The 26,200-nt window shown below is 42.0% G+C and overlaps 1 protein-coding gene across 2 annotated transcripts in view; it reads left to right on the top strand.

Annotated features, from left to right (window-relative positions):
* LOC137369591 (sodium/potassium-transporting ATPase subunit beta-1-interacting protein 3) overlaps positions 1-26,200 on the top strand; it is a 693,785-nt gene that overhangs the window by 630,141 nt on the left and 37,444 nt on the right. For both annotated transcript variants that reach the window (XM_068030897.1, XM_068030898.1), the window contains exons 4-5: positions 68-265; positions 16,478-16,538. In XM_068030897.1, coding sequence (XP_067886998.1) covers positions 68-265; positions 16,478-16,538 — 259 coding nt within the window. The remainder of the gene's footprint in view (positions 1-67; positions 266-16,477; positions 16,539-26,200) is intronic.

Raw genomic sequence — 26,200 nt, forward strand, 5'->3', positions numbered from 1 at the left:
CAGCATAACTTTAGTAGAATATTCAAAGATAAAGGATTTAAATTGTATTTTTCTGTGCTGTTTACAGGATAGTGATCTGATGACCTTTAATATCTCCATGCACCGTTCATGGTGGAGGGAGCATGGACCTGGATGTGTGCGGAGGGAGTTGACTGCTTCAGCCAGCAAAAGTCTGGATGATCGCACTTATATCTCAGTGACAGGCTGCGTTGTCGACTTTCAGTACCTGGAGGTTATTCATAGCTCCTTCCAAATATTACTGTCGGTAAGTACATACATGGCCTCTGCCCGTGCCTCAGCTGAACTGCTGCTGAAATCCTCATCCATGCCTTTGCTATCTCTAGACTTGATTCTTTCTATGCTCTCTTGGCCAGATTCCCATCTTCTACCATCCATAAATTTGAGTTCATTCAAAACTCTGCTGCCCATATCCTAACCCACAGCAAGTATCGTTCATTCAGCACCCCTGTGCTCGCTGACCTACTTTGGCTCCCGATCTGGCAACACCATGATTTTGAAACTATTATCCTTGTTTTCAATCTTTCCATGGCCTCAGCCCCTTTATCTGTGTAATGTTCTTCAGCCCTACAACTCTCCGGGATCTCTGCACTCCTTCAATTCTGGTCTCTTGCACATTCCCTATTTTAATCATTTTACCATTGGCAGCTGTGTTTTCAGCTGCCCAGTCCCTAAACTCTAGAAATTCCTTCCTAACCATCTCTTCCTTTCTCTCCTCTTTTAAGATGCTCCTTAAAACCTAACTCTTTGACCAAGCTTTGGTCATCTGCCATAATACCTCCTTATGTGCCTCAGTGTCAAATTTTGTTTGATTTTAACACTCCTTTTAGCACCTTTGGATCTTTTAGCATGTTAAAGGTGCTATATAAATGCAAGTTAATGTTGCATCTGTCTGTACTTGAAAACAAACAAAAAATTAATGTCACAGGCTTTCACTGTGTCCAATGGCAGTTCATTTCTAGGGGAACTAAAAGACATGCTTCCCTGGAATATGTCATACTTTACATTAAAATAGTTAATTCTGGTCCATTTTGAACACATTTTTACCTGCTATGTTTTGATATGATAAGCCTGTTAAGTGAATATTCCCACCACTGAGTTCAAAGGTTATTGGTTCAAGTGCCACTCCAGCCAGTCCTGGTAAGTGGAGGTAAGAGTTACAATTCCTGAATACTGCATTGATATCTGTGTCTAATGGGAGTGGAATGGTGAATCCCATCGCATAACAAATTTTGCATTCTTGCACATGGGTCAATGCATTGTTGCAGCACTATTCCCAACATGTTAAGAGATTAGAGTATACATCTTTTTCTTTAATATCCTAGAAGTACAGTGTTTCATCTTTATGCTTTTTCTGGTTCCCAGATGTTGGAAAGAATCACACTTTAAACTTGGAAAAGGCTGGAGTCAGTCTTGTTTATTTCAGCACCATGCTTTGTGCTGTAGAACCTGATTCACTGGTTCTTGTGTTACATATAACATGACTCCCCAGTGCAGCCATGAATGTGGCCCCCCCAATGGAACACTTACACATAACAACTAGTCCCTTGCTAATTAGTTCCGAACACTTTACAGATAGTATATACAATATATAACATATATAATATACAGCTTCATAATGAAGATTGTGGGTGCTTTTAACATTTTCTCATCCCCACCCATTGAAATAATTTTCACACACAAGCTTTCACAGAAGGGGAATAGGAACAGGTGTTTATATCCTGCAACTGACTTTGCTATTTCCCATTCTCAATATGCCTGAAAAAGGTTCCCAGATTTGTCCATATGTAAGAACTCTTTGACCTGCGGTTATCAGTGCATGCTGCCATTTCTATCTATCACAAAAAAAACACAAGCAAAACGTAATTTGTGGCAGTATCCACCAAGTCCAAACATGTACACACAAATAAAATAAAGTAAGCCTATTAATGTGAGTCAAGCACGCCTTATATTCCCAAACACCAAAATGGATGTGACTTCTGGGTTTCTTGCTGCCAATGATCACTTTAATGAACATGTGAGAAAGAAAGCAATAATAATGATTTTGAACATATAATTGAGCTCATGTACATTTTGGTACAAATAGATCCTGGATATTTGACTATTTTTGAATAGGTCGTTCTTGTGGAAGTAGCCAAATGGACACTTTCAATGCAGCCATGTAGAAGGGGCATAGAAGGAGTGGATGGCGAATTCTTTTGGTTACATGACATGCTCAAAAAATATTGCTGGTGAATATAATAATCAGCCCTTGGGTACACCTTAAGTACTGAATATAGACACAAGTGTGTAACACTGCTACTTACCAGTAAACTGCTTAATGCTACTGATCCTGAGAAGCTGCTTCAAAGAAAAGGTGATATTGCACTAGGGCTACTGCTCAGCCTGCCTGAAGAGCTGACTCAATATTGTAGATAGACCATCACAGCTCACTAATTATAACAATTCAAAACAGCATCACAAGACACTTTTACACTAGCACTAGCTCAGTTTAGGTCACAGAAGAGTAGATAGTGTGTGCTGGCTCCTTGTGTTTCAACTGGTCACAAACAACAGGGTCTATGATTCTGCTATTGGAATCAGAGATATTTGTTTTCGTAATGGAACATGAAAAACTGAACAAGCATCGAAGTCTTTATACATAATTTCCACTTCAGAGTGAGCAGAATTTTCCAGCAACAAGTAAAGAATTCCTGGTAATCTGTGTTTGCTGTTATCAGCAATAAATATGCCCCCTGCTACTATTAAGTTGAATAAGGCAGTTTGGGGCAGCCAGTTCCTAAAACACCCAGGAACAACTCTAAAAACTGCTTAAGAACTAGGTAAAAAAACATAAAAATTGCTGGAAATGCACAGCAGGTCAGTCACGAGTAAATGAGAAAGTAGCTTTATGTTTCTCAAGTGACCCTTTATCAGAACTGAGTTACATCACAATCACTTTTGATGTTCACTGACCTGCTGCACATTTCCAGCATTTTTGTTTTTTTTTGCTGCAGAAAAGCTGCCATTCTGACACTGTGAGAATATCTATGCTGCTTAAAACTTATACTAACCTTGTATCACCACCTGCAATAGTTGCTGCTTTTGCATTGCCAATGATGGATATAAGGTGACATCATGGTGATATTGCCCCTTTAAGACTTTATGCAGCCAGCACTTATTGAAAATCATGGTGCACTGCCCATTTTCCACCCATTATGGCACGGGTCCTTGGAAAATTTACTCTTTCATATCTGCTCGTAAATGGCATCTTATGGGGACTTGCTTACCGTGCTTGGGAAGATGATGGAAACTATTATTAAAGAAGTCTTAACATTGCACTTTGAAAAGCATAGTATGATTAGAACAAGTCAGCATGGTTTTACTAAAGGGAAATCCTGTTTGACAAATTTATTAGAGTTTTTTAGGGATATAACCAGTAGGGTAGATAAAGGGGAACCAGTAGATGTAGTATACCTGGATTTCCAAAAGGCATTCGATAAGGTGCCACAAAAAAGATTAATAGGCAAGGTAAGGGCTCATGGTATTGAGGGTAATATATTAGCATGGATAGAGAATTGGTTAACAGACAGGAAGCAGAAAGAGGGCATAAATGGGGCATTTTCAAGTTGGCAGACAGTGAATAGTGGGGTGCCGTAAGGATCGGTTCTGGGGCCTCAGCTATTTACACTCTATATTAATGACTTGGATGAAGAGACAGAGAGTAATGTATCTAAGTTTGCTGATGATACAAAGCTTGGTGGAAAGGTAAGCTGCAGGGTGGACGTGGAGAAGCTGCAAAGTGATGTAGACAGGTTAAGTGAATGGGCAACAAGATGACAAATGGAGTATAATGTAGGGAAGTGTGAAGTTGTTCACTTTGGTCATAAAAATAGAAAAGCAGAATATTTTTTAAAAGGTATGAAATTGGCAGGAATGGGAGGATGAATACTGTCATCTTGAGAGAGGACAAAGGTTCATACAGCATGGAGCTACTGTCACTCTCCCGGATCTGCCCCTCAGTAATCCTAGCAACATATTGGAGGACAGATTGCTGGACTGCTGTGACACGCTGTAAGCTCCTTTGAACACAACCATGATAACAGCAAACTGACCTTGCATGACTTCAGGCTGAGCTTCTATTGCAGTACCCAGATGTTGGTGCTGCAATGGAATCTGAGACATCAGCCATTAGATGCTGCAAGATGGATGGGCCCGCAAGTGCTGTCTTGGAGTTGGCCACCTCTACCATGCTGGAAAAGATGGGCTGCAAGCTCTTTTAAAAGCCCTGTGCTAAGTTGGTGCTGGATTCCACCATGCTCCTTGGCATTGACCACAGACCTTCTGGCAGGCCAGCCAATGCACCAAGTATTTCAGTGTGCATACACATCAGCGTTCCTCTGTACTCTGCCATATCAAAGTCCTAGTCTGAATCGCCTACAGCGGAACTCGTGTGCAACGTCGCCCCTCCCCACCCAACAATCTGTGTCGCACCGTGTGCAGATCCTGCCTCCAAACCATTGTCTAAATTATGAGCAGTGCCAGTATCTGAGCTGGTGACTGGGAGTGTGAGAGCGAGGGATGATGTTTCTTCATTATCACTGTCTTCCTGCTCTCCACCACTGCCTGGCCAGGTTACAGTTCTTGTGTATCTGAAAGGAGAAAGGGACCAGGGTAGGGTTGTGTCGAGGGGACAGGAAAGGCAACAGGTACAGACAACTTGTAAATGAGAAGAGTTTGTGGGATGAGGAGGAAGTGGGATGTGAGAAGGAGGATTAGGTATGAGGATGCCATTATCTTCGATGGTTTCAGCCCCAAGGCTGGCCACGGCCCCAGTCATGGCTGCTGCAATGATGGTGAGAGCCACTCTGCCATGGGGATAAGGACATGCAGTTGTGCCTGTCACATGCCGGTTCTGTACTGCCCCTCTGGTTATGCGTCACCTTATTCTGCAAGGAAGAGGGAAGTGTGTCAGTGAGCGTGGTGCAACATGTTTGGGTTATGTTGCTGTCATGAATAGCTAGTAGTGTGTACAGGTTGTGAGATGGTATGAGGGTGAGGTATGAGTCATGATTGACAGAGATGGTTGGTAGGTGAGTGATGGGGGTGTGGTGAATTGAGCAGTGTGTGTCAGACTAGTTGTGCAGTTGGTGGGATATGACATTTGAAGATATACTCACTGACCTTTACCATCTGTGTGAGGTCATTGAACTTCTTGCAGCACTGCATCCACATCCTCAGGGCTAGACTCTTGGCAATGACCGACACAACTATCTTGTCTGTCCTGATGAAAGGCCACAGAACTGAAACATTAACTCTGCTTCTCTCTCCACAGATGCTGCCTGACCTGCTGAGTATTTCCAGCACTTACTGTTTTCATTATCTTGTTCCACTGCCTTCTGGGCATTTGCCTGGAAGGCCTCTAATAGATTTGCCAAACACACTTACTCTTTTGTCAAACAATGTTGAGTCTGTCTAATCATATTATGATTTTCTAAGTACCCTGTTATACCTGCGTCCTTAATAATATATTCTAGCGTTGTCCTGACAACTGGTGTCAGGTAAACTGACTTAATTCCCCGTTTTCTCTCTCCCTCCTTTCTTGGATAGCAGTGTTACATTTGCGACCTTGCAGTCCACTGGGACTGTTCCAGAATCTAGAAATTTTGGAAGATCACAACTAGTGCATCCATTATCTCTGCAGCCACTTCTTTCCAAACTCTAAGGTGTAGGCTGTCAGGTCCAGGAGATTTATTAGCTGTCAGTCCCATTAATTTCTCGAGTGCTTATTCTTTACCTTGATTGCTGTTGTGGGAGCTTATTGTGCACAATTTGGCTGGCACATTTCCTACATTACAACAGTGACTACACTTCAAAGGTACTTCATTGGCTGTAAAGCGCTTTGGGACATTCTGAAATCATAAATGTGCAATATAAATATAAATTTCTTTTACTATATTAATTATTTTAAGTTCCTCAGTCTCATTAGACCCTTAGTTTCCCATTATTGCTGGCATTTTCTGTGTCTTCTAGCGTGATATCTCTGCCATTTCTTTATTCCTCATTATAATTTCTCCTGTCAGCCTGCAAGGGACCCACATTTACTTACGCTACTCTCTTCCTTTTTACATACTTATAGAAGCTTTTACAATGTGGTTTTATATTTCTGACTAATTTAATCACGTTCGATTTTCTCCCTCTTTATCAATCCTTTGCTGGTAGCTAAAACTTTCCCAATCCTCGGGCATAATACTCTTCTCAGCAATGTCATAAGCCTCTTCTTTTTATTTAATACTATCCTTAACCTCTTTAGTTAGCCACGGATGCATCTCTTTACCCACCGGATTTTTATTTCTCAATGGAATGTAGATTTGTTGAGAAATATGAACCATTTCTTTAAATGTTCGCTGTTGCTCATCTACCTTCATACCTTTTAATCTAATTTCTCAATCTACCTTAGCCAGCTCGCCCCTCATACCTACATAATTGGCTTTATTTAAGTTATGTACATAACTTGCAAACTCAGTGTGAAATTCTACCATATTATGATCACTGTTACCCAGAGGATTCCTTACTATGAGATTACTAATTAGCCCTGTTTTATTACACAAAACAGAACAGATTCTAAGAAACTGCCTCAAAAGAATTCCATTGATTTGTCCTCCAAACTACTTTTGCCAATTTATTTATTGATTAGTGCTCTGTCCAGCAGTATAGCTGCTGTTAAGGGGCCTACAAACTACTCCCACCAGCATTTTCTGACCCTTGTTATTTCTACTGATTCTATTTCCTGCTCTTCTGAGCCAAAATCCATCCTCACTACTGTCTTTATATCATCCTTTATTAACAGGGCCAACCCCCCTCCTTTTCCATTTTGTCTGACTTTTCAAAATGTCAAATATCCTGAAATATTTAATTCCTAACCTTGGTCACCATGCAACCTTGTCTCAGTTATTTCTATTTGTGCATTCATTCGTCTATTTTTATACAGGTCAAGTAGGGTGCTGCCTAACAGCATACTGAAATCAATTGGGATAGGTTCTAATGACAGTGGGTTAGATTGGTTTAAGAAATTATGATGCCCTGTAAAAGCTATTCAATGGGTGCATCCTGACTTCAGTAGTCAAGCAGCCAATGGATGGATTGTCATTTTAACAGGCTGTTATGAAAGTGCTTCTATTTTTGAATATTTTTTGAGGACACATGGTTGAAGATTGTAGAGATGGATTCATTTGGAGGACTGAAGTGATTCCATAGATGCTGGACTTTTTTTAAGGGTCACCGAAAGGACTTTGAAACTTGAGCTTTCTGTTTAAAAACAATACTTAGTAGAAGTCACATGTCTTCAGCTAAGTAAACAGCGAACGCCTTGGTGACTACGGGGAGTTGTATACAGAGAAGTGACATGTCAAGATTTATGGTGGTCAAGAGTTGGTTTCATTTTGAAGATTGTTTTGCGTCAGTTGGGGGGTAAGCCTGCTAAGAGAGAAGCACCCAGCTCATCTTTTTCCACCTCTTTGAGAATCAAGTGTGAGAAATAGAGAAACTGAAGCAGCATTTCTCCTGAGCAGCTCCTGGAAGACTTTCTCTCAACATCTCCTGAACGAACTGCTTCTGAAAAGATCCCAGTGACCCATCTACGTTTACTCAGATGCCAGACTGTATGCCAACTGGAATATAACATATCTTATCCTTTTTCTTCAAGAACTAACAAGTACTTTAGCCAAAGCATCTTTATTTTTCCTTTAACCAGTGTGTGTGTGTGTGTGTGTCTGTCTGTGTGTCTTGGGTATTTAGAAGGGAATATATATATATATATACTGTCATATTTCAAACTGTATGTTAAAGCTTTGTATCTTTATTGACTAAGTCTTGTTTTATAATAAATTAATACTTTTGTTGTACCAGCCTGATAGTTGAACAGTCATTGTAATCTGTGACTGCCTAATTGTGACTACCCTAGGGATGCCAATATGCCCTAAACATAACTATTGATCAGTTTGAGAGCAGAACTTTGGGCAGCTAAAATGCATTGGGAATCACTGCCTCCAGTTAGGCTCCCAGCAGATTTAACCTGATTCAAGATCCTCCCTCATCTCCTCACGGTCTCCAGCATCACTTTCAGGTTGTTGTCAGAAAAAACAAGAGACTGCCCTGCCCTGGTTCCAGGCATCCAGCTCGCCTGGGACATCATGAAATGCAGGGATGCAGCCCAAAGCTCAATAACAGTCTGTCTCCTGTTGCAGCAGGGAAACAGCAGGCACAGTAGTGGCTGCCATGGTGAGTTTAAATCAGGCCTGCACTCAGTTCACCTGCCTCCATTCCTGCCTCTGCTGCCACTAATTGGCTGCCAACCCCACCTCCATAGCAATTAACTGGTCACTCCCGTGAAAATCGTGACTCAATTCTGTTTTCCTCGGATGCGGATTCAATACCCAGAAACAGTCCCAACTTGCATTTCCCGCTTTCAATGCAAAAACTAGCCCATAGTGAAATCCCAGAATGTAACTCTGTTAAATTGTCCACAAAAATATGAAATTGTGCTCAAGTACCATATGCTGAATACCTGACTAAAAGTACATACATAATTTGTTTTTAAATTCACCCCAGCCGGACATTGTCATTACCATACAGAAAATCTCCAATCAATTCATGCCAAGATGTCAAAAAGAGACTCCTTAAATCAGTATAGCAGAACCTTGTATGAGGCAATATCTACCAATCGAGCATGGCAGCTGGGAATGCTAATAAGAACGTTAAATCATTGATTAAAAATCATTTTGCTTCATTAAAATAATAACGTTTGACACTAATTTCTTTAATGAATTATTTCATTAACATAATTATTCAGCTAGATATTTGTTGGCTTGTTATTTGGATGCAGGGTTTGTGATTCGCAACCTGACCACACCATTCAGATTCAGGTGGGCAACAGGAAAACTTTGTGTAACCACCTCATCTAAATGATTGTAGCATTTTCTGCTTCTGAACGCTGCTTGTAGCCACTGACAGAGCAGGATGCCCCAGCAGCGTGGTTTGCTCACCACATGGTATGGTCAGCCTGCTTTTAAAGGCGGGCTGTATCTTAAAGGGAAGCTGCACTAAAATATTGCTGCAATGTAAATTATTGCAAAGTGAACACCAGGAGAGACAAAGGGATCCATAGTGATAAATGCTTCCGGCCCCACACCTACCTTTTGCTACCTCTTCATACCTCCAACTATTCAGCACATCACCCGACTCCCTTCCTCATAGCACTGTGGGTGTACCTACACCCCAAAGAGTGCAGCGGTTCAAGAAGGCAGCTCACCACCACCTTCTCAAGGGCAATTAGACATGGACAATAAATGCTGGCCTAGCCAGTGAAGCCTACATCCCACGAACGAATAAAAAAAAATGCACGTGCCTTGGAAGCTAGTATAGAGTTGGGATCAGCACATGATGATTCATTCTAGCATTACTGGGCTGCAACCAAGCCAGGGGTTAAAAACAATGGTTCCTTTGCCAGCTCATCGGAGGGGTGAGGTCGTAGAGGAGTCCTGCTGCAGAGGATTCCGATGACAGCTCAAAGGGACAGTATCCAGTATGGGCCCTCTCCCCACAATCTCCTCACCAACAATCTCTACACCCACAATCTCTTCCCCACAAATCTTTCCCCCCACAATTTCTCTCCCCCACAACCTCTCACCCCACAACTTCTCCCTCCACAATCTGTCCCCCCTGACAATCTCCCTGCCCTACAATATCTATCCTCACAATCTCCCCCCACAATCTCTCCCCCCACACAATCTCTCCCCCACAATCTCTCTCCCCCCAAAAGAAACTCTCCCCCCCACAATCTCCCCTTCACAATCTCTCCCCCCACAATTTCCCTCACACAATCTCTCCCCCCCCCCCCCCCCCACCGCCACGATCTCTCCCCCCCACCGTTACGACCAAGTGGGTGTAATGCACTGCCAATTCAGTCCCATTTCTCTACAGGTCACAGCATATTATTAAAGTTTCCCATCTACTGAAAATTAGCCAAATTAAACACTTTATTACACCCGCCCCACCCCTGGAATATAACACATCAAACCAGGTATCTTTAAACAACAACAAATTTACGATTTATTATTAAACTAAATCTTAAACAATACTGAGATAAATCTCTGGCTGAAAAGACTTTCTAACTTTTTATTCCCCCTAACTCTCATGTACATACACATACATTCAAAAACCAGTGGTTAACTGGTTTTTTAAAATGGTGCTTTAAATTAGAGCTGTTTCTTAGGAATAGATAAGTCGCTGGGTTGTAAATCCTGGTGGGTTACATTCCCGGTTCAGTGAGGTGTCCCAGAGTTGAATAGTCAGATGCCACTCAAAGTCTCCAGACGAGTTTGATGAACAGTCTGTAATGGATAGGCGTTCACGGCACTTCGGCTGCAGTAGGTGTCACACATATCTTTCAACAAGGAGTATAACAACTGGTCTATTTAGATTTTTGAATTAGCAGTCTATCAGTAGAAACTTTACTGAGTTTCCAGAATTCCCAGAAACACAAAAGACAACAGAAAGTCATTTCTGAGGCAGAGACTTATTAGAGACGTGAGTAAAAAGGAAAATGCTACTTCCAACAATGCAAAGATTCCTTTCCAGGAGTCTTTTCCTCTTTAGGTGAAATACAACCTGTAGGCCAATGTAGATTTTCTGCTGAGAGAGACAAATCCTTTCTTCCTTCAAGGAGAGCACGCTTCGCTGGTATGCCAGATCGGCATACCAGGGCGGCACAGTGGCGCAGTGGTTAGCACCGCAGCCTCACAGCTCCAGGGACCCGGGTTCGATTCCGGGTACTGCCTGTGTGGAGTTTGCAAGTTCTCCCTGTGTCTGCGTGGGTTTTCTCCGGGTGCTCTGGTTTCCTCCCACAAGCCAAAAGACTTGCAGGTTGATAGGTAAATTGGCCATTATAAATTGTCACTAGTATAGGGAGGTGGTAGGGGAATATAGGGACAGGTGGGGATGTGGTAGGAATATGGAATTAGTGTAGGATTAGTATAAATGGGTGGTTGATGTTCGGCACAGACTCGGTGGGCCGAAGGGCCTGTTTCAGTGCTGTATCTCTAATCTAATCTAATCTAATCAAAGCAGTTCTAGCCAGCCTTTACACACAGTCAAACTGATACAATACGGCATGTGATCTCTCCCTCTAGCTATTGCTTAGGAACAGGCTTGTAGCTCACACATACTATTCCCAGAGAATATAAAAAACTGCTCTCAGTCTTAAAGGCACACAGGCCCCATTAGTTTTTAAACAGAGGAAAAAAACCCTTCCATGACACCCCACAATGGACAATATGAGCTCTGTTCTGTTTTGAAAATTGCATTGTGCACTTTGTACACTTGAGACTGCTGTACAACACACAGGAGCCAGCAAAGGGAAAGTGAGAGGGGGAAAAAAAGAAAATAAAGAAGAATCCATTGTTGTTCATCAGCATGGAGTCTCAGTCTCATACCTTCTACTAATCACGTCCAAACCTTAGTTCATTCCTGAGAACAGCATAAGCTTGGAGAGGGCAAGAGGGGAGATAGGAGAGAAACTAAAGAAAGATGCGAGTTCGGGGCTAGGGGAGAAGGGGAGCTTTAGAGGAAGTTTGGCCCCGTGGAAAGGGAGTGATACAGTAAAGGCAACTGGTTGGGTGGTCCTGATCTCAGTGACAGAGAAGTCCATCAGCTACTCGCACTTATTGTTGGAGGTGAGGGTGGAGGAGATAGGGGAGAGGGATTTAAGAAGATGCTTTGCAGTAGGAAAAAGAAGCCGGGAGTTATCTTTAACATTCCAGGATGATCCCAGAATAGTGAGCAGTTTTAGCAGATGAGAGCAGGACTCAATAGTATTTTATGTGATCCACATAGATCTGGCGGTGAGTGGCTAAATCAGTTCTCCACCATATCCTTTCAAGTCTGTGCCCCTTAAACCTAAAGAAGTGGAGATGAGGGCCATAGCAAGGGGAATGGTCAGGGTGAGAGAGAGGAATGGCTTTATTAGGGAGATATGAGATTTAAGGGATATAAATGTCTATCTAATCCTCCTGCTGGATGCTTTTTCCTAAGCATTTCAATCACAAGATGTCGTGCTTTATATGGTATTGCATGCCAACACTGCCTGTTTTGCCACACCTACCAAGGTGCAAACAAACACCTGGGAAATCTACCTGGGAACAACTGTGGTAACTTGCCTCCTCGGGGTCAGGATCAGTAGAGGGGAAGATACCAACTACTGCCATGTGCTGCAAGGATATCAGTGTCTACCTTGCAACATAGCTTAAGAGTCAGCTGTAGCCTGAAACTAGTCTGCACCTTCTTGGAGACATGTCACAGTGCTGACCTATGCAATGATGCTGTAGGTGAGCACAGAAGAAAAACCTTCTTGTAAGCATCGCAAACTGCATCACCTCGACTAAAGCAGCCATCAATGGGGAGACCAAATGTTAGGCTGCATTTGATCACTTTTGCAGACCTATGCCTTCATCCTGGTCTGCCACTCTTTAAGCCCATACCCCTTCAGCCTTGGCAAAGGTTGCAGATGGGCTAAAATGCTTTTTAAAACTCTCCAGTAGCTTTCCCAAAATTTCCCTTCCCTTCCATGGGACACTCCCCTTTAATTGTCCCCATCACTATAACTTTGACAGGCACACAATTTTCAGCTCCTACCAGTGGTGTCACTGTTAGACTGTGAAATTTACACTCAAAGTTGTGAATAATTGTGCAATTGAGAATACAGCAGAAAATTGAATGCTATTAGGACTTGGGGTTCAAGGGTGATTAAAGCAGGTCAAATAAAATTAAAATTGTTTTCAATCTGTTGATGAAAATCATCCTCTTTTGTTTTATTATTGACACTATACTGAATGAGATATGTTTAAATGAAGACTGGGATGTTCATTTTACAGCTGACAGTGTAGACTTGTAGAAAAAAACACAGACCATTTCTGTGCAAATACAGTTTTTGTTCTATTTAACATTGGCCTCAATTGTTCTGAAAATCAAAACAAGAATTCATAAGATCATAAGAACTAGGAGCAGGAATAGGCCGTCCGACCCCTCGAGCCTGCTCCGCCATTCAATAAGATCATGGCTGATCTTTTCGTGGACTCAGATCCACTTACCCGCGCTCTCACCGTATCCCTTAATTCCTTTATTGTTCAAAAAGATATCTACCTTAGCTTTAAAAACGTTTACTGAAGAAGCGTCAACTACTTCACTGGGCAAGGAATTCCATAGATTAACAACCCTCTGCGTGAAGAAGTTCCTTCTTAATTCAGTCCTAAATCTGCTCCCTCTAATCTTGAGGCTATGCCCTCTTGTCCTAGCTTCACCTGCCAGAATTGTCAGGAAACATATTTCCTTGTGTGTTTTCCACATCAGTCAACAATATTTCAGTGGCTGATTGGGTGAACCCACAAAGAACTTTCATTTATGTGCTGGAAGCCAGGTTAAGACAGCCGATTGGAAAATTCCCAGTGAGCAGCACATATACTTAAGGCTGCGCTGAATTGCAAACCCATGAAACCCAGTAGTGAATGAGCAGAAATTTCCTTCAATTAAATATTGGGACAACTGAAGCCATTGTTTTCGGTCTCCACTCCAAACTCCATGCCCTAGCTACTGACTCCAACCCTCTCCCTGGCAACAATCTAAGACTAAACCAGACAGTATGCAACCTTGGTGTCATATTTGACCCGAGATAAGCTTCCGACCACATACTCACGCCATCACTAAGACCACCTCTTTTCACTTCCGTAACATCGCCCGACTTTGCCCTGTCTCAGCTTATCAGCTGCTGAAATCCTCATTCGTGCCTTTGTTACCCCTAGCCTTGATTATTCTAATGCATTCCAGGCTGGATTCTTACGGTTCTACCCTCCATAAACTTGAGGTCATCCAAAACTCTGCTGCCCGTGTCTTACTTGCACCAAGTCCCATTCCTCTGTCACCCCTGTGCTCATTGAATGACATTGGCTCCTGGTCAAACAACATCTTGATTTTAAAATTTTCATCCTTGCTTTCAAATCCCTCCATGGCCTCACCCCTCTCTATCTCTGTAATCTCCTACAATCCCACAACCCTCCAAAATATCTGCCTTCAGCTGCCAAGGCCCTAAGCTCTGGAATTCCCTCCCTATTCCTCTCTGCCTCGCTCCCTAGCTTTCTTCCTTTAAGACACTCCTTAAAAGCTACTTTCTTGACCAAGTTTTTGGTCATCTGACCTAATATCTCCTTGTGGGCTAGTTGTCTAATTTTTCTTTATAATGCTCCTGTGAAGTGCCTTGGGATGTTTTATGATGGTAAAGGTATTGTCATGATGACCCCCACCTGCCAAGAATGAGGCATATTAATTTCGTCACATGAATATTAATTTTAAACTGTTGCTGGAGTGAAGAGATGACTTGTTTAGAGAGATCAGCAGTGGCTGGAAGGCATTTGCAAACTAAGAGACAGTGCTTGGAGAGGCAATGGGAACTGCTCACTGATTCAATTAACAAGAGATTGGTCTGGGCAATGGTGATCCACATCTTGTCGGTGTAAGAGACAGCACTACACCCCCCATCCCCACCAAGAACTTTGAAATCCACAAACTGCAGGAGCAGTTGTTCCCAAATAAGGGGTTGGTCACATGACTAACCTGCAGGCCAACTTGGAGTTTTGAATTGTGTCAACAGGACAGTTTGAAGGCAGAGACTGTAGATTGCAACTGAACTTGGAAGAGAGCCTCTCTCCTGTCTGGCTGTTTTTTTCTCTCTTTCACTAATCTCTGGATCCACTGAAGTCACTAAAATCTCAACAGAGAAAAGGCTCCTACATCGAAACAAGTTTTAAAGCATGCACTGGGCTCCAACTAAATGGCAAGACTTACCGGCAATCAAAGATTCTACATCGAATTCAACGGACCGTAAATAGAAACCCAGCTATTGCCTCATACTTTTACCCTTTATTCTATCTGCTTTTTCTGTCTCTATTTGCATGTGTGTTTATCACATATGCATGCTAGTGTGGTCGCGTCGTGTATTTGTAGTCGTTAACCGATTTAGAGTTTAAATTTAATAAACTTCCATCTTTCTTGTTTAAATCTAAGAAAACCTGTCTGATTGATTTCTTTGCCTTATAATTGGAAAGCAGTGAACAAGGATTCACTGAAGGGGAACTAAAAGCACGGTTTTTTAAAATTAAACTCTGTTACGGTTAAACCAGGCAAAGGCTGAGAGGGAACCCCTAGACCCCTTTCTCACCTGGTCGTAACAGTATATATAAATATAAGTTGTTCTTTTTCATTATGGTGCCACTGGAATCAACTGTTGCAGCCATCATTGAGGAGAGGAGCTTCCATCAACAACATCAGTCAACGTGAGATGTTGGGGTGTGCGTGTGGGCAGGAGGGTCCAGAGCACCTCACTGGAAGCCTGATCAGCCATGCATCCTTGTGAATCCCTTTACCCTCTAGACAGATCAGCTCAAAGAATTTCTGGTAGCACACACACACTGATGCTAATAAAAGGAAATTATTAAAAAAAAAAAAATTTTTTTTAGAAGGTTAAGTAAGAGCAACTGGCACAAAAGCGCATGAAAATCTAAGTACCAGCTGTGGGGGGAGGAGCGGGGAGGAGAGCAAAGTCTTTTTACAGAAATGGCCTTTAAAAGGCTGGATGCGCTTACCTTTAAAGTATGTAAACTTTTTATAAGTCCAAACAAAGCCTTGTTCCTGCCAGGTTTCACTGCACATGTTCAAGACTCAATGTCCTGCATGTCCATGGGCCAGAAAATGGTGTGGTGTCTTTCCCCGTCCCCTTGTGCATAGTAAAGAAGCTTCTGCCTACTTCGGGCAGGATCTTCAGACACCCACCAAAGGTGCAATGAGAAGATCTTAAACCAGCAGGAAAACAGAAGAATTGATTTCTGCCGTATTTCCTGCCGAGCACCCCAAATCAGGGCACTAAGATGAAAATCAACTCCTGAACTCTTTGTAAGGTCCTTTTTAATGGCATTATTCTTTACCACATGCAGCTGTTAACAATTTCTGAATTGTGTTTTTGGAATAGTTTGGTTGCTCTTTTACTCATGTCTGTATCAGTAAATACTGCTTTGTATTTCATAAAAACCATTCTAGAACACTAGGTGACATATTTTACTAAACATGATACCTTGACGTCCCGACTGTGGCTTCCAGTTTCTTAGAGAAGATTTCAAAGCAGCCTAACAGAAGTTTAGTTTAGAGTGGCAATCCAGGTATTTAACTATCCTGAATTGATAAAAATCAAAATTAAAAAGGGGAAAATGTAAAATAATACCATCTTTAAAAGTGCCAACACATTCTTAAATAAATTCAATCTTAAATAATTAAAATGGAAGGACTTGCTATTTCTAGTCCAAGGACTGTAGGATAGATACATTGAAAAATACTTCAAACAGTATATAACTTTGGATTCCCTTTTCTCTTCTCCCCACAGCTCATTGGTTTTGTTTATGCCTGCTATGTGATCAGCGTTTTCACCGAAGAAGAGGACAGCTGTAAGTACTGAAAATACACCCGTCTCTGGATCAATCCAGGGTGAGACATGACCTTTGCAATTATGACTAATTTGTCATAGATTCTCGCTACATCTCAGCAGGATGACCAGAGTAATGAGAATTTTCTTTAGACAGTACATATTTTTTGGCATTGTCAAGCTGATATCACAACTGGTAATATTATGCTGGATGTGTCAAATGTTATTTATCCAAATTGAAGTAAGAATAAAAAGTTATAGTTACCAGCCATCTTGTTTTCCCACAGATTCATGTACTATGAGAAACAGTAGTCTCAAAAGCTGAGGAAAACAAAGGTTTACTGTTCAAGAATCCCAATTCAATCCCTTGTGTGAGTTATCCCAATCTTAGCTGGGCAGTGCTAGAACTGTTGCAATTGATTATTATGCACCTGAGCTAACACAGCTCATATTCTTGATTGCCTTCATTCCGACTAGAAGGTGACCTCATTCCGACTAGAAGGTGACCTGTTTGATGACAAAGAAAGATAGAATTCTACCTTTAATTCAAAATATAATCAAACAAATGTGCATACAGTTCCATTGTAGGGAAAGTTCATAGGATGGAACTTTCAACATTGGCGGATCATAAACAGGCAGTAGTTGAATGTCTCCTGATTATTATTTCCATTCATTTCAATGGAAAGAGATAAATAGACGACTGTTTGTCGACTGCCTCTTGGCAAGAATTTTCACTCATTCAATAAGATAAAGGTTTTCTAGGTAGTAGGCAACTTAACTGAATCACTTCCGCTGAACTAGTCGGGTCATAAGAAGGCTAATGTCTCATCTATCTGCATGTAAGTTATAATAGAAATACGGGCATAAATGATGAGAATTGTGACGCCAATATATGTATGTCATTTGTATGTATGTGCCAGTGAAAGTATCAGGATGTGGGAGATGATTCCTCCAACCTGGCATCTGGACTGGAAATTTAAGAGGGAAGAAAAATGAGTGTAACTGGTGGAACTGGCTCATATCCCAAATTCTAACCTTGAAAATGTTGCTGCTTCTATCTTGCCAAATCGACTGTGGATTTTTGGCCCCGTGTGTCTTATCACTCTGCTTCCCATTGGTTTAAGTCTATGATCTGTGCACTCTGAACCCCAATATTGTATTTTTGTCAAGGCTCTACCTTAGTGGCAAGGGTGCATGAGCTGCTGCATTCCTAAAGCAGCCTTTTGGAGATGAGGTGGCCCTCATCTCATGACAACTTCATTATACTGCATGTTGTATCTCAGTCCTGCTGCATGGGTGGACTGGTCCTGTGCCCTTTCTTCAGGCATTGGAGGGAGCTGGCCAGAGAACATACATGCATTGCTATCCTGAGACAGCATCATTATCCATGTACACATTTGTCATGCCACTATTACCAGACACTGGCACTGCACAGTTACACATCGATGAAAAAGCAGGCCTAATGATACCAATAATATCAGTGAATCCCTGCCTCATTGTTATCTGTAACTAGTCACAAAGCGAGTCGAAGCCAGAAGAGACAACCTTCTACAGTGTGACACCCCAAGTCTCTGTGATCACCTCCTGAGCATCTATGAAGATCATGGACTGCTGTTAGTACCTTGCTATCTGGGCCAATTTCACTCCCCGTGTTATTTATTTGACCTTTCTCATGTCTCAGCAAACATAAACTAAACTAAACACAGTTCATTCTTGGCTTTTCAGCCATCTTCTTTATTATCTTAATTTTCATTTGTTCAACAAGCAATAAAAACCTCCTTCCGACGACTCCTTATCAATGAGGTGCCCTTACCCAACCTCAGAAGATTGTCCTTTGTGTAACAGTGAAATTTAAAAAATATCCCATACCAGAGATCTATATGCATTCCATTTAAAGTAAGTGGATTACAGCCTTCATTAAGATAATGGATAAGAGAAATGTCATATGGACCTGTTGAGTGTTCATCTACTAATGTTGCTGGTAGTGGTTTCTAGCCTACTGAGATTTATTTTAATGGCTAATACAGGAAAATACCATTACATCTAATGTGTCAAGGTAAATCAAAAATCAATATAGTTCTTTACCCAGATGAAATCAAAATCAACAGCTATGAAAATTTAAAATGCACATATGAACAGAATGTACTCTGACAATGACAATTACAATCATAATTCCTATTTATACCAGGAAGAGATAATGAGATTCTTTGGGGAGAATTTTTACTTTTATTGATAATGAATTGACTGCCCGTTTTATATCCTGTACAATTTTCTTTCTCATTGACGTCAATAACAATGTAAAGATATGCTGCAGTTTTACTGAACATTTTGTGGAATTCTAGTATTCAATCAAACAACAGAATAGAGTGAAAACTCCATGCTAAATTTCCAGTGCAACAGCTTGGTGTTCAGATGTACCTGTCGATGTTTTTTAATGGGAATATGCATTAAAGGGCATTAATTTCTTTACCAGATATTCCACAGAACTTGCTCAATGGCAAAAATTAGAAATCAGAATAGACTTATTTGGGTATATTCATTGAAGAGGCCTCCTTAGATTATGGTAGATTCTGATTCATAACTTGTCAAAAATTTAATGTGCAGAATAGTTTTGCGAATGATCAGATTCTTGTTCAAACTGATACTGAAAATAAAGAATTTACTACATAGAAACTCTTGCTACAGTTCTATATCAAGTAGCAGATACGGGAAACCCACTTAGTGTGTACATTGAGGTACATTCGCTGGTTTCGTTTGTAATATAATATGTGGCTCTTTAGGTTTCTCTGATGGATCATCGCATTCAAACAACAATATACGTAACCAGGAGGAATTGACAGTTGGTGTAGTAATATCACAGAGTCCACAAGGAGGAATTGACAGACAAATTCTCAGAGCTAAATCAGATCCTCCACTGAGACTACATCTCAGGGTTTCATTTCACTCCTTTCCTGTCCTGATGTCTACCACCATAGTCTTCCTGGATGTTAGCTGAAGGTTATCTGCATCTCAGAATTTCTTAAAGTAAACCAGCTTTATTTTCACTTTAGTACTGTATTTTAGCTGCAACATAAAAATAAATGTAATCAAATCATTTGTATTCCAAGATGTGAAATTTTTTTTAAAAGGTCAGACTGATTTCTCTTAAAAAGCAGAATTCACAAAGAGCCATTGCCTCTTTACTTTATACGTTAGTATCATACCCAGGCTAGAATTTCCAACCTGACCCCCACCCCACCCACCACCTTCCCCATTGCTGAAATCCAACCCAATATAGTTATTATTGAATTGAATAAGGAGTCACTGGGTTTGAGTAGATATTTTCTTAACCTAATTTTTAAGATTATTTTCTCTTCTTCTGTCTCTCCGTACTAGACTCCATTTCCCAACAGGGAAGGCAGAAATAACTTGCTCCAATACTTCTACTGACAACTTGCTGGTCATCCGACTACAGGAAAATTACCTGTAATAAATTTTCTGTTGCACTTTCCTACTTTTGGATGTTTTTGTTAAATATGAGAAGGTGGAGTGAATACACCGGCTGCCTTCAGGGAATAGACCTTACTCTGGCTTAGAGGCAAATGGTGGAAAATGTGTGGAAACAGCAGCAAAATATCCCCTGAGTAGTTAACTAGCAGGTTCTGGATGGTTAATGACCCCGTCTATGTTATTCAGTATGTGTCTGCTGCTTTGTGCTTCTTTGTTTAAGGGAAGCAATGAACGTAAGTAACATCAATCTAAATTGTAATGTCTTGTCAAAAGACTCATAAGAAACACCTATTTCAAAATCTCCAGACATAACTGTATAAAACAAACTTTACAAGAAATTGGGTCATAATTGACTCTGGACGCCATGAAATCTCATGCATCAAGTCAAACATGGGTAAGGAAACCTCCTGCCGATTACTACCTATTGCCCTCCTGCAGCTAATGAATCAGTACTCCTTTATATTGAACACCACTTGGAAGAAGCACTGAGGATAGCAAGGGCACAGAATGTATTCTGGCTGTGGGACTTCAATGTTTACCACCAAGGGTGGTTAGGTAGCACCACTACTGACCAAGCTGGTTGTGTCCTGAAGGACATAACTGCCAGACTGGACTTGCAGCAAGTTGGGAGAGAAAAAAACAACTTGGCCTTGTCCTCACCAATCTACCTGTCAGAGAGGCAGCTGTCCATGACAATATTGGTAGGAGTGACGACTGCACACTCCTTGTGGAGAAGAATTCGTATCTTCACACTGAGAACACCCTCCATCGTGTTGTGTGGCACTATCACCTTGTTAAACGGGATAGATTCAGAACAGATCTAGCAGAACAAAACCTGGCATCAATGAGATGCTGTGGGCCATCACCAGCAGCAGAATTGTTTTCCACCACAATGTGTAAGCTCATGGCCTGGCATATCCCTCACTCTACCATTACTATCAAGCCAGGGGATCAACCATGCTTCAATAAGGAATTTCGGAGAGTGTGCCAGGAGCAGCACCAGGCATACCTACAAATGATGTGTCAACCTGGTGAAGCTACAACACAGGACTACATGCACGCTAAACAGCAGAAGCAGCAGGCAATAGATGGAGCTAAGCGATCCCACAACTAACAACGAGAACTAAGGACGTGGAGGAACAAATTTGCAAGGAAATTACAGAGAGGTGCAAAAATTATAGGGTAGTTATAACGGGGGACTTTAATTATCCAAGCATAGACTAGGATAATAGTAGTGTAAAGGGCAGTGAGGGGCAAGAGTTCCTAGAGTGTGTTCAGGAAAATTTTCTACAACGGTATGTTGCTAGTCCAACGAGAAAGGAGGCACTGCTAGACCTGGTTCTTGGGAATGAGATGGGCCAAGTGGATCAAGGATCAGTAGGAGAGCATTTAGGGGATAGTGATCATTGTATCATAAGGTTTAGGCTGACTATGGAAAAGGACAAAGAGCAATCCAGGATAAGAATAATTAACTGGGGGAAGGTCAACTTCAATGGGGTAAAAATGGAGCTGGGGCAAATAAATTGGAGTCAAAAGCTGGCAGGAAAACCTGTAGATGAACACCTTCAAAGAAGAGATAATTCGCGCACAGTCAAAATATGTTCCCTTGAAGGGGAAATGTACAGCAAACAAATCCAGAGCTCCCTGGATGACAAAAGAGGTAGAGATTAAGATAAAGAAGAAAAAGTGTGCTTATGCCAGATGCCAGGTAGAAAATAATATTGAGAACCAGGCTGAATATACATGGTCCAGAGGGGAAGTGAAAAAGCAAATAAGAGAAGTAAAGAGAGAGCCTGAAAAGAGACTGGAAGCTAGCATTAAAGGAAATCGCAAAGTTTTCTATAGGCATATAAACAGTAAAATGATGGTAAAAGGAGGAGTGGGGCTGATTAGGGACCAGACAGGGGATATACACATGGAGGCAGAGGGCGTAGCTGAGGTATTAAATGAATACTTTGCATCTGTCTTTACCAAGAAAGAAGATGCAACCTAGGCAATGTTGAAAGAGGAGGTAAGTCAGACGCTAGAGGGGTTTAAAACTGATAAAGAGGAAGTATTAGACAGGCTGTCTGTACTTAAAGTGGATAAAACACCAGGGCTGAATGAGATGCATCCAAGAATACTGAGGGAAGTCAGGGTGGAAATCGCAGAGACACTGGCCATAATTTTTCAGTCTTCCTTAGACTTGGGGGTCAGAGGACTCTAGAGGACTGGAGAATTGCAAACGTCACACGCTTGTTCAAAAAAGGGTGTAAAGATAAGTCCAGCAACTACAGGCCAGTCAGTTTAACTTTGGTGGTGGGAAAACATCTAGAAAAAATATTTTGGGACAAAATCAATAGTCACATGGACAAATGTAAGTTAATTAAGGAATGCATGGATTTCTTAAGGGAGAATCATGTTTAACTAACTTGCTGGAGTTTTTCGAGGAGGTAACAGAGAGGGTTGATGAGGGCAATGCAGTTAATGTGGTGTACATGGACAGTGCCACACAACAGACTTGTGAGCTGCAGTGCATCTTGTAGATGGTACACACTGCTGCCACTGTGCATTGGTGCTGGAGGGAGTGAATGTTGAAGGTGGTGGATGGGGTGCCAATCAAGCGGGCTGTTTTGTCTTGGATGGTGTCAAGCGTCTTGAGTGTTGTTGAAGTTGCACTCATCCAGGCAAGTGGAGAATATTCCATCACACTCCTGACTTGTGCCTTGTAGATGGCTTTGAGGAGTCAGGAGATGAGTTACTCGACCTGCTCTTGTAACCATGGTACTTATATGGCTGGTCCAGTTCAGTTTCTGGTCGATGGTAACCCCCAGAGTGTTGATAGTGGGGGATACAGTGATGGCAATGCCATTGAATATCAATGGGAGATGGTTGGGGTCTCTCTTGTTGGAGATGGTCATTGCCTGGCACTTGTGTGGTTTGAATATTACTTGCCACTTATCAGCCCAATGTTGTCCACATCTGGTTAAGGGATAGGACAATAGAGATGCAGTGGTAGACATTTAAGGAGATATTTCAGAATACACAGAATAGAAAGATTGTAACGAGAAAGAAAAATTCCAAAAGGAGGACCCTCTATCCGGGATAAACTAAAAACGTTAAAGATGTTAAAACTTAAAGAAAAAGCATATAATTGCACAAAGATGGGTGGCAGGTCAGATGATTGGACAGAATATAAAGAACAGCAAAGAATGACTAAAAGATTGATAAGGAGGTAAAAATTAGTGTACGGGACAAAGCTATCTAGAAATATAAAAACAAACAGTAAGAGTTTCTATAGATGTTTAAAAAAAGAAGAGTTAACAAAGTGAGCATTGGTCCTATAGAAAGTAATTCTGGGGAATTAATAAGGGAAAATAAGGAGATGTCAGATGAATTGAACAGCTATTTTGCATCGGTCTTCACGATAGAGGATACAAGTAACATCCCAGAAATAGCTGTAAATCAGGAAATGGAAGGGAGGGTGGAACTCAAGAAAACTACAATCATCAGGGAAGTGGTACTGAACAAATTGTTGGAGCTGCGGGCTGACAAGTCCCAGGTCCTGATGGACTTCATCCTAGGGTGTTAAAAGAAGTGGCTAGTGAAATAGTTGATGCGTTAGTTTTAATTTTCCAAAATTCCTTAGATACAGGGAAGGTTCCATTGGATTGAAAACTAGCCAATGTAACTCCTTTATTCAAAAAGGGAGGAGACAGAAAGCAGGAAACTACATGCCAGTTAGCTTAACATCAGTCTTGGGGAAAATTTTAGAAGCGATTATTAAAGATGTTATAGCAGAGCATTTAGAAAATAATCATGGCAATCAGGCAGAGTCAACATGGTTTTGTGAAAGGGTAATCATGTTTAACCAATTTATTGGAGTTCTTTGAAGAAGTAACATGTGCTGTAGATGAAGGGGAACCAATGAATGTACTGTACTTAGATTTCCAGCAGGCAATTGATTAGGTACCACATGAAAGTTTATTATGGAAAACAACAGCTCATGGACTAAGGGGTAACATATTGGCATGGATAGAAGATTGGCTAGCTAACAGGAAACAGAGATTAGGCATAAATGGGTAATTTTCTGGTTGGCAAGATGTAATGAGTGGTGTGCAGCAGGGATCAGTGCTGGGACCTCAGCTTTTTACAATTTATATAAATAACTTGGATGGAGGGACCGAAGGTATGGTTGCTAAATTTGCTGATGACACAAAGATAGGTAGGAAAGTTAAGCTGTGAAGGGGACATAAGGAGGCTATGAAGGGAAATAAATAGGTTAAGTGAGTGGGCAAGGATCTGGCAAATGAAGTATAATGAGGGAAAGTATGAAATTGTCCATTTTGGCAGGAAAAATAAAAAAGTAGCATATTATCTAAATGGTGAGAGATTGCAGAGCTCTGAGACGCAGAGGGATCTGGGTTTCCTTGTACATGAATCGCAAAAGGTTAGTATGCAAGTTCAGAAAGCAATTAGGAAAGCTAATAGAAAGCTTACCTTCCAGGTGAGCAGCGGAAAGGAGTGGACCTGTGGAGAAAACACCGAACGAGAGAAGAGGATAAATGAAGCCCAAGGACGGAGGCCCAGTCACTCACCTTCCGGGAGAGGAGCAGGCCTGCAGGGAAAACACCAAGTGAGAGAAGAGGATAAATTGAGCCCGAGGATCACGGCCCAATCACTCACCTTTCGGGAGAGCAGCAGAGAGGAGCGGACCTGCAGGGAAAACACCAAGTGAGAGAAGAGGATAAACTGAGCCCGAGGATCGCGGACCAGTCAGTTACCTTCCGGGAGAGCAGCGGAGAGGAGCGGACCTGCGGGGAAAACATCGAGCGAGAGAAGAGGATAAATTGAGCCTGAGGATCGCGGCCCAGTCACTCACATTCCGGGAGAGCAGCAGAGAGGAGTGGACCTGCAGGAAAAACACAGAGCAAGAGAAGAGGATAAATTGAGCCCGAGGGTCGCGGCCCAATCACTCACCTTACGGGAGAGCAGCGGAGAGGAGCGGACCTGCGGGAAAACACCAAGTGAGAGAAGAGGATAAATTGAGCCCGAGGATCACGGCCCAATCACTCACCTTTCGGGAGAGCAGCAGAGAGGAGCGGACCTGCAGGGAAAACACCAAGTGAGAGAAGAGGATAAACTGAGCCCGAGGATCGCGGACCAGTCAGTTACCTTCCGGGAGAGCAGCGGAGAGGAGTCCAGGCACGCTGGAGTTTGAAAACAAAGTGAGCAGTGACGTCACAGGAAAGCTACAAGGTGATTGGTTGGTGAGTAACTGCTGTTAGGGAATAACTCTAAATATCTGGGTAAGTAACAAAAAGTAAAGGGAAAGGTCTACAGTTTTTTTAAACATAGTTGATAGTGCTTTTTTTAGGGAATCAAGGTCCCCAGTGTAAATTTAATTTTTGGGTAATTTAAGGGGAAAAATTAAGGGTAGGTCATGGCAGGGCAGCTCAGCAATGTGGAGTGCTCCTCCTGTGCAATGTGGGAAGTCAGGGACACTTCCAGTGTCCAGGGCGAACACGTGTGCAGAAAGTGTCTCCAGATGCAGCTACTCGAAATCCACGTTTCGGATCTGGAGTGGCGGCTGGAGACACTGTGGAGCATCTGCGAGGCTGAGATCATCATGGATAGCACATAGAGGGAGGTGGTCACACCGCAGGTAAAGACTGCTCAGGCAGAAAGGGAATGGGTGACTGCCAGGCAGAGTAGAAGAACTAGGCAGGTAGTGCAGGAATCCCCTGGATCCATCTCCCTATCTAACAGACTTTCTACTTTGGATACTGTTGGGTGAGATAGCTTCTCAGGGGAATGCAGCAAGAGCCAAGTGTGTGGCACCACGGGTGGCTCAGCTGCACAGGAGGGGAGGAAAACGAGTGGGAGAACTATAGTGATAGGGGATTCTATCGTAAGGGGTACAGATAGGTGTTTATGTGGCCGCAAACGTGACTCCAGGATGGTATGTTGCCTCCCTAGTGGCAACTTGTACAAGTCCCACCTTTGCCAGAAACAGATCCAGTGATCCAGGAAACTAAAGCCTTCCCTCCTGCACCATCTCTTCAGCCACGCATTCATCTGCTCTATCCTCCTATTCCTATGCTCACTACCACGTGACACCGGGAGCAATCCAGAGATTAAAACCTTTGAGGTCCTGCTTTTTAATCTGCTACCTAGCTCCCTAAATTCTTGTTGCAGGACCTCATCCCTCTTTCT

Source organism: Heterodontus francisci, chromosome 5 (genome assembly GCF_036365525.1).
Source record: "Heterodontus francisci isolate sHetFra1 chromosome 5, sHetFra1.hap1, whole genome shotgun sequence".
In the NCBI taxonomy this organism is placed as follows: Eukaryota; Metazoa; Chordata; class Chondrichthyes; order Heterodontiformes; family Heterodontidae; genus Heterodontus; species Heterodontus francisci.